The 13,257-nt window shown below is 44.0% G+C and overlaps 4 protein-coding genes across 4 annotated transcripts; 3 read left to right on the top strand and 1 right to left on the bottom strand.

Annotated features, from left to right (window-relative positions):
* Positions 1 to 3,986: 3,986 nt before the first annotated feature.
* N7479_000203 (F-box domain protein) lies at positions 3,987 to 4,911 on the top strand (the record flags this gene model as incomplete). Its single annotated transcript, XM_057247901.1, has 2 exons — positions 3,987 to 4,835; positions 4,864 to 4,911. The coding sequence occupies 2 exons, from the start codon at positions 3,987 to 3,989 to the stop codon at positions 4,909 to 4,911; spliced, it is 897 nt and encodes a 298-aa protein (XP_057112333.1).
* A 1,493-nt stretch (positions 4,912 to 6,404) lies between these two features.
* On the top strand, positions 6,405 to 6,611 carry N7479_000202 (uncharacterized protein; the record flags this gene model as incomplete). The annotated part of the gene is made up of 1 exon (XM_057247900.1): positions 6,405 to 6,611. The coding sequence occupies one exon, from the start codon at positions 6,405 to 6,407 to the stop codon at positions 6,609 to 6,611; it is 207 nt and encodes a 68-aa protein (XP_057112332.1).
* A 1,068-nt stretch (positions 6,612 to 7,679) lies between these two features.
* Positions 7,680 to 9,304, bottom strand: N7479_000201 (uncharacterized protein; the record flags this gene model as incomplete). Its single annotated transcript, XM_057247899.1, has 3 exons — positions 7,680 to 7,784; positions 7,843 to 8,531; positions 8,587 to 9,304. The coding sequence occupies 3 exons, from the start codon at positions 9,302 to 9,304 to the stop codon at positions 7,680 to 7,682; spliced, it is 1,512 nt and encodes a 503-aa protein (XP_057112331.1).
* A 1,270-nt stretch (positions 9,305 to 10,574) lies between these two features.
* Positions 10,575 to 13,142, top strand: N7479_000200 (putative homeobox and C2H2 transcription factor; the record flags this gene model as incomplete). Its single annotated transcript, XM_057247898.1, has 1 exon — positions 10,575 to 13,142. One exon carries the CDS (start codon positions 10,575 to 10,577, stop codon positions 13,140 to 13,142), a length of 2,568 nt encoding a protein of 855 aa, XP_057112330.1.
* Positions 13,143 to 13,257: the final 115 nt, after the last annotated feature.

Below are 13,257 nucleotides of genomic sequence, written 5' to 3'. Positions count from 1 at the left end.
GTAGAAGATGATTTATTTATCTGAACCTACGGGGAATTAAACCCCTTTTATTTTCTTTTTGTGAGTCAAACTTGATAAAGAGCCGAGCCCATTGCAGATGCGTTTTTTTGTTTAAGTGGGCACTAGATATGCCACTTGCAGGGATAGCCATTGCAAGATTGGTCTATCTCTTCCACTCTGATGTATTTATATCAGTTCTCCGCTTTGTTTTCATATTTCCTTTTTTCCCTTTCACCTATTCCCCCATATGCCGGGGGATTTTCCGGTCATGGATAAGACAGTTAAAGAGCACTAGGTAGTAGAGTATTGAGAGGCTCTTTCAAGGCAGAAAAAGACAAAATAATATGAAACAGGGTGAGACAACGGGTAAGGCCTTGGCTGCCTAGGTTTGTTTATTAGCCCAAAATCCATTACTGTTTGATGGATTATTACCCACAGGATTAACCCAAGTAGATAGGTATCTCTATGACTCCTTGATAAACTGAGATAATTGTGTCCCAGTATACATTAATAACCTTATCTAAGACAGCCGCATTCACTAAATCAAGAAGTATATCTATAGATCCACGATCTTCGATGGACAGAAAAGTCACCTATCTTTAAAATTGCCTCATAAACATATGCAAAATATTAGAAGACAAAAGCAAAGGCAACGGGGTTTCTGCAGGCAAAATTTCAGAAACAAGTTAGATTTCGCCCCCTGAGGTTCATATTATGATATGAACTTATATGATAGGCCAATGTGAGATATGGAGTTGCTGTTTATTAGGTCCTTTGGTTTCACGATAGTACATAGAGTAGTAGCGATATCCCCTGTGTATTCTACATAAGGCGCCTCCTAATCCCATCCATGATTGTGTGCACCTTCCCGCTGTCCTGTCTGAGTGACAGTGACAATGAGGCAGAGTTTCCACCGTACCTTTGCAGCCTGTCACTATTCGCGGACATGATGTAGAAGCGCACTTTCAGTCCAATACTAACAATGCCGTAAATATCTCCGCCCAGGTTATCGTTGCTTCCGTTGACCATATATTCTCTCAACTGATCAACAGATGTTTCCCATATACCCTCTCGGGGTTCTTTATCCAGGCAGAAAATTGAGCGTTTACATTCAATGTATAAACACCGTTTCGACTTTTCATCTTTGATCTTAGTTAAGATCAAATTGGTCCTTTTCAGGGAATCGGCTTCGACATAAGCTTCACGTTCGACGCCATAATCATTGGCAACCGGCCAATAAAACCCCAGGATGTGTGACCATAAATGGTCAATCTTGGCCTCCGATGATCCTTTTCGTATTCCATTCATATAGAGGCGGATCAATTGGTTTTCGGAATACTACATTTATAGCCACAGTTAGTAATTTAATGGAGAAAATTGAGAAAATTATGTAGACGCACAATTCCGGGAGTGGACATCTTGCTATTAGTACGACCAGCGTGCAAATATGCATGAAGTTGTAGTATTTCTGACTTGATATGTGGCACAAGACCTCAAGATATTGAAAGGAAGCAAATTCGCTTGCATTTTTCAAATTATTTGTACTTCGGACTTTTATTGTTAGATAAGGAGAACTCGACAATAGATTATTGTATTGGAATGATCAATAAGACATAATATAGGCAGCACTGAAAATGAATATGTTAATCGTCAATAGTCATTGGGTGTGGAGTAGGCAGCAATCACTGATTTATACTTCTTTTTTTTGTCAGGGTCTGCTAGGCAGTTCAGCGACAGAAGACTGAGAATATAGGAGTAAAGAAACCTAGATCTTATCTTTGGGCTACTATTAAAGCTCCCTAGGGGTCTTCTGATGTGGCGTCCGAACATGCCAAGAGGAAGTTTCTAAATGCAATGCAATTAACCCTAGCAATTTACCGCTCTATATCAGAGGATTGGGGGATGGCAGTGTTTGATCACAAAGCAAATGAGTTTATCCTTATACTAAGCGATGTTCAATCACTGTTTGGACCAGTCATCTGTAACATTATTGGCCTCATTAATTCACAGATCACAGTTTTATATAGGGAATAACGCTCCGTGATCAACGTAAGTACACTGCTGCTTCAAGTCAACTTACTTGAAACTTATTAGGACGAGTGATATTAACAATGACTGACCTATGTCCAGAGTCACACTTTACCGTATCAGATGTACTAGGAGGGCGATGTCAAGGCAATAAGTATCCCATTCTATTCTTACAGATTTTCAATTCGGACAGACCCGACGCACACTGCTCAGTCCAAATTTAGGGACCTTGAGCAGAATTTGTGTCAACCTAATGAGGGCGGAATCGTCAGCTGAAACTCTTGAATGTATCCTGTATACCTACTCCTCAGACCAGTTAATACTAGCGACAAGGTTGGAGAGTCAGTCTCGTAAAGTTTTGTTGCATCAATAAATGTGATATCTATGTTTCTATGGCATTGACTTTTGTTCTTTAACGATAGGCTGATAGAACGATCGATTTTCTCAACCTTAGTATCTTAGACACGGCTCATTCCATCACTTATAATAACGCCAGGACCCCTCAACAATATAGATATAGATAATAACTAAGACTAGAGCTAACCTTAGAACATTATAAGGCTTATGGGCAACGCCGTCGAGTGGGCTCGCACGACACCAGGAAGTTGTTGGTTAAAACCTAACCTCAAAACCTCAGTTAGCATTTTTATTTGGCAGGACTACACTAACAAAGCAAGCCCCATTGTACGAGGCTTGGGTATATACTTCTATCAACTCTTCGCTGTTGTTGCTAAGCTTATGGCTACTAGGATATTTACAGCCATTGAATAATGACGCCTAAACGTTGATATTGAAGTAGTTTGTATTGCATTGTTAAGGAAATTAAGTATTAGGGCGAGTTTAATAATAATTCAGTAGATTTCCGGGTTTCTCTCTTAAATAGTAGTTTATGAATAAATACATAAATATTTGATAACTATGGTATAAACCTACTTAAAAAAATATCCCTATTGTGTATTAGTAGCAGTCTTTCTTTGTCTTCTATTCAAAAAGAAGTACTACCGCTCTGAATACAGATTGAAGGCCGAGGAAATCGACGGTAGGAAAGTAATATGCAATTTCAAAATCTCTGACATCTTTCCTACTAGTGAAAAATAATCGTATTACTCTGTGTGCATTGCTCGTCTTGGTACGGCTACACGACAAGTTGAGCTTGATGTCACAATGATTCTTTCACATTTTTCGCTCAAAAATATTTGCCTAGTTATTTATATTTCACCTAGAATCAATTTCTTGTCTCCAATATTTAAATCACAGTCCTCTTCATCAAATTTGCCGCACCATGGATAAAGAACCGTCCAACAGAGATTCGTCATACTCCGTGGGGTCGTCATACAACTCAGAGTACTACAACTACGATTCGTCCTTATCCTGCGTATCATGCGAATGGCCTGTCAGCACTGATTACCCTTGGATGGTAAACTATCAAGCGTGTAAGTCTACAGTCAGTTGATGAGAGAGATATAATTATTCCACCATACTCAACGCCCATAGTGCACTTAACCCCAAGTGGAACCCAGTTGTCGGATGTTTCTGTGGCAGAGTTTGACTGGCTTAGTGAAGAGGATGTTACTCATCCAAGAAATTGTGGTGCTGAGAAGTTTGGCCATTGGTATGTTATGGCTAAGAGTAAGCCGGCCAAGGCTTTCTTGATTCATGATTGTTGTTGGCTCCTCTTGATAAAGCATTTCGTAAATGAGGATATCGATTTAGATAGGCTTTTCGAAGTCTGCAAGGATATACCAACCTCGGCAAAGGCGATATGTAACGGTGAGTTTCTTATTTATACGAGCATAATATTGATTGAGACTTATTTGATAGATCCAAGTAAAGATAGCTCTATCGAACGCAGGGAAGGTCAATGGTATCCACTGAGACAACCTATTATCCGAGGGATTGGGGATGCCACAGCGCTGTTTTCAAAAATAAAAAGTGGCAAAACAGGGCATAGGAGCAACATGGCTTTTGAGACTGACTGCTTCGGCTTGCTCGCAATGGAGATACGACTTGAAATTGCAGGTTACCTCCCTACCGCCGATTTCCTTAAACTTCGACATGTATCGCGAGCGATGGCAACCCTTTTTGAACTCCAGTCATTCTGGAAGACGAGATTTCGAGTCAATGGAGACCGTGGATTTCTAGCCTGTCTAGTGGAGGCAGCCCAAAGCCGCAAAAGCAAGAACAAGAACTGGCGATCAATTTACCGCTGTACGGCAAGAATTGATCAACCATATCTTCACCTTTGGGCCCTACGGCGACAGTGGAGAAACAACCGATGGCTAGCAGATAGGTATTCAATGGTTAAAGGCTCGACCGATCAAGCTGGCCTTCAAAACAACTTGTTGCTTAGTGCAGTACCCTGGAAGGGGGTTTCTGTTGAAATTCGCTGCGACAGAAATTGCAGACAGGGGCAAGACTGGATGAAGTGTAAAAACTGTTGGGAAGAGCATGTTCCCGTCATTCAATCCGTTGCACTACAAAACATGATCGGCTTGGCAGTGTCGATCTTACTTGAAGGAACAAAAACTTATATCACCGGATTTGATCTGATAAGTGCAGACGCAGCAAGCCCGAACATCACTTTTGGGTACCGAGTACCAGGAAGGCAAGTGAGAATAAATCTCCACGGCCAGCAACTACGAGGATTCACGATCATAACGGGTGATGGTGGAATCCATGCAATCCGTCCTATCTTCAACACAGACAGCATTGCGAGTTGGATAGGTCAACCAGAGAATGACAACTTGTGCAACTCCACGTGGCTCATCTTGGAAGATAACATCAAGGCTATTTCAGGGAAATTCGATGTAAGTCCCTTCTGTCACTATTAGCTAGAAATATAACCAGAAGCTTAACCTTAAGCTAGTATTGCCGGATGGTTAGTCTATGCATAGCATAGATCAATCAGGATCCGTGAGATCTACAACTGTGCTATTCAGTTACGCAGTACCGTCGCCCAGTGAATACGTCGTTGAAAAAATGTTGCTTGTCACCACTGCAGTGGATCAATAAGTGAATCTTGGAAATGAAATTCGTTGGTAATACATAAAAAAAGGCCCAGGGCAATCGAACCGTAGTTGCTGCCCTATCCATTGGTTTGGTCCGACGCGAAAACACGCGTAACTTCATACCCTGTATCAGTATATTGATTCAATGTTCCTAGATGCCAGCTGTGTCCGCTGGGCAAAAGCAAGAACGAAATTTCAACTGTTGCATAATGGTGATATCTCTTTGTTTACTTGACCGGGGTTCCCGCACAAGTCTCGTAAAATATAGGTGAATATCCAGAATCAAAACCTTGACCAGTGTGACTCCACCACCTGTGACTCGTAGTGCCCGCACAAGCGATAAAATCGGGATCGATGGAATCTCAAAACTCCCTAGTGACAGTTGAGCATTCACCAAAATGACTATCTACGAATTTTGAATAGCAAGATTAACCGAATATTGTTGTCGGAGTCCTAGAACCACAATTCATGAAACCCAACTTCAACAATGGGCGATGACCAAATGCTCTTATGGAGAGAGAAACCGGACACAGCATCATATACTGTAATCTGGTTTCTTTGACTGTAGTGCTCCTCGCCAGCGATCATCCATATTTGATAACCGCTCAGAGCCACTGCGACCGTCAATGCATGGGTGAACTGGCTAATAATGACACATTAGAAAAGGCAAAAAAAAAAAGAAAAACACGATACAATACAAAACCCGGAATAAATTGAGCTATAGTAGGTAACTATATACGTGAGACAGAGGAAGGAAGACAAATCCTGACAAGGAACAAAGGTCCTATCAGGTTAGGCAGGAAGGCTTCGACATCCCCCATAGTTTTAAGACCCGACCCAACACCGTCCCCCGTAAGTACAGATATGTACCTATCTAAAAAATTGAATCCCATGATCCCTATACTAGCTAAAACTTGAATGTGGCGTTAGTTGTAAATCTACAGATAGGGATCCTGTGTTTAAAAGATGAAATGATACCAAGACCAGCAAGTTGTATTTGATTTTCGATGACAGGCCAAAGAAGGTTCTCATGGCATCGCTCGAACAAACAAAAAAGGAACAGCCCCTAGGCATGTAAGCAGATGACCACCCTGCTTAAAAATAGTATCAACAGTTTGCGTTGAATGATCCCATGGCATCTTTGTTGGCAGACTAAGCCTTTATTTGCTGGGTTTCATTAGAGTACATATAAATACCCGCACTCCTTAATGTGAGTAGATCAAGGTTTCTTCATGTTCTTTCTCCCAAGTAGCAGCAGCTTCAACAGTACAGTTTATATTCGAGTTTCTTTGTCTAGTGATTATCTCAACCCTCAACCTTCTTTCTTCGACACATTGACTCCGAGCACCTCAAAACAAAGCCCAAGCCATGTCTGCCAACGAGGCAGAAGCTCAGAAGGCTGTTACTGCGGCCATAGCGTCGGCAGGATCTAACTCAGTGAGTCAGATGGTAGATGTCGGCCTTTCCTGTCAAAGAAAGCGTCTTGAGAACCGTGAAATAAACACAACACAGTTAGCTAGAGAGGAGCAAGAACGCGCTGCCAAAAATGCAAAACAGCAAGGCAAAACTACTTAGCTTCTAATATTACACGAAAAGAAAACTCCGTATTGTTGAACTTGCCAACGATTTTGGGTAGGACAAGAAAGATTGAGAACGAGTTTTGCTACGCGAGCTCGATCGGACTCTCTCTCAATGATGATAATTTCAATTAGTAGGTGCAAAGTGCAATCCTTAGATGTCTATTCGCTTCCCTACTTAGAGCTTCTTTTAGCTTCATTAACAAATACTCTTAGAAATGACTCATACTCGTCCAAATTATCGATTCTATTTACGCAAAAATAGTAGCTGCATCCATTTATGTATAGACAGATATATGAATATTTTGGCTGGTAATACTATTGAATCATCAATTTATTGCCATAAGAGATGTGATATTCGTAATTATACTTCGTCAGCCCACGAGATTTGACTACGTACATAGAAGTTTGGCAGTGAACGGCGAACTAGTTTATATAGTTTCACAGATAAAATATATACCATGACTTGAGGCGGAGCAGCGCACATGGCGCGCGCACGAGTCAATGTAAGTGCTTACTCCTAGTATTGATTCCTCGCACGGCTGTTGTGTAGGTACCTAGATACATAGATACAAGTTATGTAGACATTCAAGTTTGAGCTATGTAGTGGATACATGATAGCATATGTTTCCACTCAGCTCTCTTGACTGGCTCATACAACATCTGTCAAAAGGTCATATTTGAGCATGGTACTTTATAGTCACTCGTTTTCCCTGGTGAGAAGACCATTTCCCTCAAATATGCCGATGAAAACGTGGTCATAGAAATGGAGGCTCTTTCTTTGATCCGTGCGAGAACAGGTGTCGGGCCACCAACAAGGATTGGCTTTCCAAATGAAATAAATAAAGGTGAGGTATATATGCTTTAGTCAGAATGGTCGATAAGGTAGATCCTCGAGACGCTAAAACAGTAGTGATACGGTAGTGAGGCAGACACAGCATTGAAGTGTGCAATCCGAACCTGTAAAGCCTTGCTGAGTTCTGATAAAATGGAATTTTCCAAATCTCCAAAAAGAAATGTCTTATCTTTGACTCTAAATCTAACCTAGTCCAATTCAGAGAGCCTTTCAAGCCTCCCATGAAAAGCACCGCTCGCGTTTTCTGAACTCTTCATCAATTTCCCCAGGCTTGCATGTCAAAAGGGATGGTGCCACTCCACGAAACCCTAGGTTCTAGTGAACTCACCCACTTAGCAAGAGATTCTCATAAAGCCCATTTGAGAAAACTTACTTCAATCGTGATCTGGTCGTGGCCATGGCTTTTGGCTACCATATTCCAGACCTCACGAACATCCTTTGTAGCGTGAAATTCCCCAGAACTGACCCATGTAGCTTTGCCTTCAGAGCGCTCATAACAAAACCAATGTTGGGCATGTCTTTCAAAGACATGCTGAAGTCCACTAGGGTGCTCGTGTTCAGCGAGAGAACGTAAACTCATGGTTCGCAGGCGGGGCATATATTGAGCGGCCCGCCCTGCAGCTAGATATATTTCATTCACGGCATTGGTGGGCTTTGTGCGGATCTTTTCTAGGCGGAGATAATGAGGTAGAGCAAGCTCCCAGGGCTCCATTTCTTCAAGGTCGGACTCGGAGCTTTCAAATTCTTTCCATCTTGGGTCCTCCTCTAGAAGCCAATCTCCGGAAGGGGTGGCACTTGTGTAGCTCAATTTGAAAGTGGTGAGTTTCGGCCAACATAACTGACCTACCTTAGTTGGCGGCCAGAAGAGTTCTGGTCCAACCATAAGAGTATCTAGCTCCATATATTGCAGCTGTTGACTCATATTAGATAAAGCTAGACTTAGGGAGTCTTTGCCACGACCAGATATTGTAGGGAGGTTCGTGTTCTGAAAGAGAGTTTTATGAGGGACCAAAATGAGACTTTGGAGAGATTTGGGCGTTTCATCAATGCTTAGAGCAAATTCTAGAAATATTTTCTTCAGATGAGGTCTTATATAAACAGTATATGGGCAACATACCTTGACGTAGAAAGTTTCGCAATATACTGTCTCTTTCATTGTCATCGATCTCAGCCCGAAGTGTTCTCAATCGTGGAAGGCGGGAAATAATTCTAAACATGGCTTCTGATGCAATCTTTCGATATTTAACAGTCCTAATCTCGAGTTCGCCAATTATATCGATTGGCGGTAGCGTAGACGCATCCTGCGTTAGCTCAAGAAAAGAATTTTCATATCTCCTTTCGAACAAGTCGCCAGCACTTTGTTGCAATAATCGCCTTAGCCTTCCGCTTACGTCGGGGTCCGCTAGGCAGTCACTCGGAGACTGGGCACAGAGGAATAGAGAAATCTGAATCATATCTTCGGGCCACTCGCTCAGAGCTTCCCATAGGGCTTTCAATGCGGCCGTAAATGTCTGATTGTTCTGATTACGGTCGGCTTTATTTTCGCGAGCCGCGCGGGCCGGAATATCGTATTCTGGAAGTATAACTTTGAATTCAAGGCGCGTGACATTGTCCCGCCGTTGCCTAGACTGACTTGAGGGTGCACCGCCTAGAAGACCGAGTATACGACGGAATTCTGGGAGTCGAGAAGGGGTGAGACATATGGTAGAAAAGGTCCGACGCTCCAAAATGGCCTGCCATGTCTTGCAGACGGTCGCGTACGACGCCAAACTATCTTCCTTTGGGAGGAAAGAAAATATTTGGGTCAAAGTTTCGGGGGGAAGATAAGGATTCATGTTGAAGCAATAAACGTTAGTGAAGGGTCAATTTCCAGGGAAATATTATTCGTTAAGAGGGCGCACGGTGTATTGCGTACTGCCCCTCTATCCAAGCGCCTCATTTGGGCCAGATTCATGCTTGTATATCGTAGCAAATGCCGATCACGTATACTCCATACAGCCTCTCTTAAAGATTTAGGGAATAATCTAAATATCAAGTTGTTTTATGATTTTACAAACTTGATAATTATGACTCCACTACCATGTCTTTAATTTCCTATTTCTAGACACTATCAGAAAGTCAATGGGATGCCACAGAATACCACTCTAACTAGTTGATACTACAATGTTGATCCTGTTGTATAAAAAAGCTTGCTTTTACGACAATACTGATGGTCTATTTGCCCGTCCAATTGACGAAGATGTTTCTGCCTCCGATCTTGTCGACCCCGTTGCAGAATACTTGCAAGCTTTCCTTCAATTGCATCTGTCTCCCAGTTGACGATGAATGGCAGTGATGATGCACCTTCCAGGATTTACTATTCCAGTTTATGTTTGATTCGTAGATGAGGGCGTTTGTTTATGGGGCCCTCCTGAGTTCCTAGTTCCTAGGGTAGGCTCCTAGGGATGCTGCGACGTTGCTTAATATGTATGGCTTGACCCGGGTAATTTCCTCTTAGTGTAGATAGTAGTTGGAGTTTTTACACAACACAGGTATAAAATAAAAAAAACGTACGTCCGATATCGCGATAACAGAGAGAGATGAATCACCGGGGCTTGGCAACTTGGAACCCCATATTGGCGGGGCTTGACCTAAATAGGATTAGCGTTGTCATTCGAAGGGCGCGCCAATGCATTCATTTCTGATCCATTTTGATTCTCATCATCCACTCTTTGTGGACTTCCTCGAATTAGCTTCCTACGGTACCCAAGTTTCTCCAAGTTTTGAGCTATGTAGTGGATACGTGAGCATGTGCTTCACCATAAATCCTCGTGACAATGATGCTTATCGTGAAAAAGCCCGGGGTTTGCCATTGAGCGGTCCATGCCGAGTCACCGAGAATCTCAGCGGCTGAATGGTGCCCACCTTTAGTTCCAGGTCACGGAGCTCCACCCGAATTGATTATTCACCCTTCTTCCTACCCCAGACCAAGATGATTTCGGCCAGTTTTCATCTGACCGACTCTTCTACTACTTTCCACCGTGTCCTGTATTGTTCCATTATTCTGTTGGTCTTGGAAAGCTGTTCTCTGTACAGCATTTCTTTCCCATTGGAATCATTTGCGACATGGAGTATTTTGATTTCGAGGGCGCCTCGTCAGCCCATGGCTCTAATCAACTAGACGACGATGTCGCTTCGATTGATATTGAACTCGACGAAGCCGATGAACATGCAGCAAACTTCAACTTGTTAATTCAAGATCAGACATTGGATTTCTCAAATGACCCGGTACCGGAGCAATCCGAAGTGAATGTGGGACAAACTATTGATCCCGTCGACCCCGACGGAGTTTACCCTATGTTCCGGGCCCAAGACCCGTGCGAATTTTGCCGTCGAATGGGACTAGACTGTTTCGTTGCAAAGCGCGGTACATTGAACTATGGCTGTACTTGCTGCATCTCTCTTTATCGCGAATGCAGTTTCACTCATGCCAAAACGCCTGGCAAGTTCCTCCAAACATTACATAGCGTGTCAGAGAATGCCTATGTTCCGATAGGTAGCCTGACAGGAAAGAAAGCCCTCAAATCAGTTTCATACAACACATATCCCAATGACCCAGATTCACGCTCTCAAAAAAGTGGTGCTCGATTCTCCCGCAAGGCAGTTAGCATCCTGAAGGGCTGGCTGAGAGACCACAACGAGAACCCTTATCCTACCGAGCAAGAAAAAGATGACCTGAAACAAGACACTGGTCTAACCCGGACACAAATTTCTAGCTGGTTCGCCAATACCAGGCGACGCGGCAAAGTTCGTTCGTCGCCTGGGAGCAGTTCTCCCGTTCCAGGAGCTGTGGATATCCCTATGAAACAATCCGTCAACGTATCCCTCATGACCCCTCTTGAACGTTGGAAGTACTCTCCTCCCGAAAACGAACCGGCTACAATCAGCGATATTACCCGTGCCCTGGCCAATCCTCCATTCGATCCCTCGCGTCCATCACGGGCCCCATCGAGTCACGTGAGGCCCCGTCGCCCTGGGTCTAGTAACAATGAGTCAAGCCGTGCTAGCTCTGAACATAAACTGTGCACCGCCTCTGCCAGCAGTTTGGATTCATCTGTTTCCGATCTCTCTTTTGCTTCTGCCTTCTCTCATCGGTCCTCTCGTTCCTTTGGCTCAATGGATCGCAAGGAACGTCGTCGTCGCCGCAAGGCCTCAGTACCTGTCAACACACTAGCCCATTCAAAGGCCCAATCTGCTCGTCCTTTCCAATGTACCTTCTGTACTGACTCCTTCCCTGCTAAATATGACTGGCAGCGGCACGAGAAGTCCATACATTTAATATTGGACAAATGGACCTGCTCCCCCCACGGCGGCGCAATTGAACAGAATGGTATACCTCTTTGTGTCTTCTGCTTGGCAGCTAATCCAGACGATGAACACCTAGAAACTCACAACTTCATCAGTTGCCAAGAGAAGACAGTACAAGAGAGAACATTTTACCGGAAGGATCATCTCAACCAACACCTCCGTTTGATGCACAATGCCAAGTTCCAACCCTGCATGGAGAAATGGCAGAGCAGCATTACAGATATCAAATCCCGCTGTGGGTTCTGTGGCTCTATCTTCCAGACATGGAAAGATCGAGTCGACCATTTGGCCGGCCATTTCAAAAATGGAGCCAGCATGGCTCAATGGCAAGGGGACTGGGGCTTTGACCCGCAGATTCAAGCTCGCGTTGAAAATGCCATTCCCCCATACATGATTGACTATGAATGGCGGTCCCCTGATCCCTGGGGTACTGAGCACTCTAAGGGAGATGGTAGCGCACTTAGACTTCCTGTTCCTACTGATATCAATTGTTACCATCGACTTTCTGTCGAACTCACTACATACATCCATAACCAAAAGGCACAAGGTGTTATTCCATCAGATCAGATGATACAAGCAGAAGCTCGCCGTGTCATCTATGGATGTGACGATCCTTGGAATCAGACCTGCGCAGATAATATTGTTTGGCTGGGTGTTCTCAAGCGTGATTGTGGATTACAGACTCCTGTGAACAACGACAGCATCCAATTCGCCGATCTGGGCATGCAGCCCCCATTCGCTGTCAATGGCGGCCTCCGAGCTGCGCCCCGAGAGATCAATGTGCTAGCGCGAACAGTATGCCGAGGCGCCCCCATCCACAGCCCTGCAGTCTCCAGCCCTAGTCTTCGCAGTCACGGATTTCCTGGCACCGGCTTTTCTTCTGCTGGACCCAGCCGACCGGGGAGTTTATCAGGCAGTTACGCTGGTAGTGCAGGGATGATGTCAGCTGGTGCAGATCCATCTATCTCTACGGGTTGGGGTAGTAGTCTTCCGACCAGTGCGTCTATACCGGGAGAAGGCGCAGCTGACCCTCTGATACAAATGGGCTTTGACCCGGAATTCTTACAACGACTGAACGATAGCTATGGCGAAATAAACCCCGATGATTTGGAAGGCCTGCATCTAGATGGTGCCGGTCAAAAAAGCCCCGAAGAACAAGGATGGCCAAACAGAGGCTTACTTGATCAGCCCGTCTCCTCGTCTCTTATGGGTGCAGTGCCTGCGTCAGATCCAGTTGCTGTTTTCAATTCTAAAGTGGACCACCCTCCTGCATCAGATGCTACCCATGATGACACGCCGGGGTACTTTGGTAATGTCAACTTTTAATGTTTGTGATTCCATTTACTTGCCCCATGGAGCGTCATGCACGGCAAGAAAAAGTTCAATCCTACGAAATTGTTGGAGGATTTCTTGTTTCCTAGCATATAATTTGGAAGTTAAC

The sequence above is a fragment of the Penicillium vulpinum genome (assembly GCF_028829585.1).
Source record: "Penicillium vulpinum strain IBT 29486 chromosome Unknown utg000001l_segment0_segment0, whole genome shotgun sequence".
In the NCBI taxonomy this organism is placed as follows: domain Eukaryota; kingdom Fungi; phylum Ascomycota; class Eurotiomycetes; order Eurotiales; family Aspergillaceae; genus Penicillium; species Penicillium vulpinum.
Note: the sequence above shows the minus strand (reverse complement) of the source record. Positions and strands in the feature narration are given on the sequence as shown.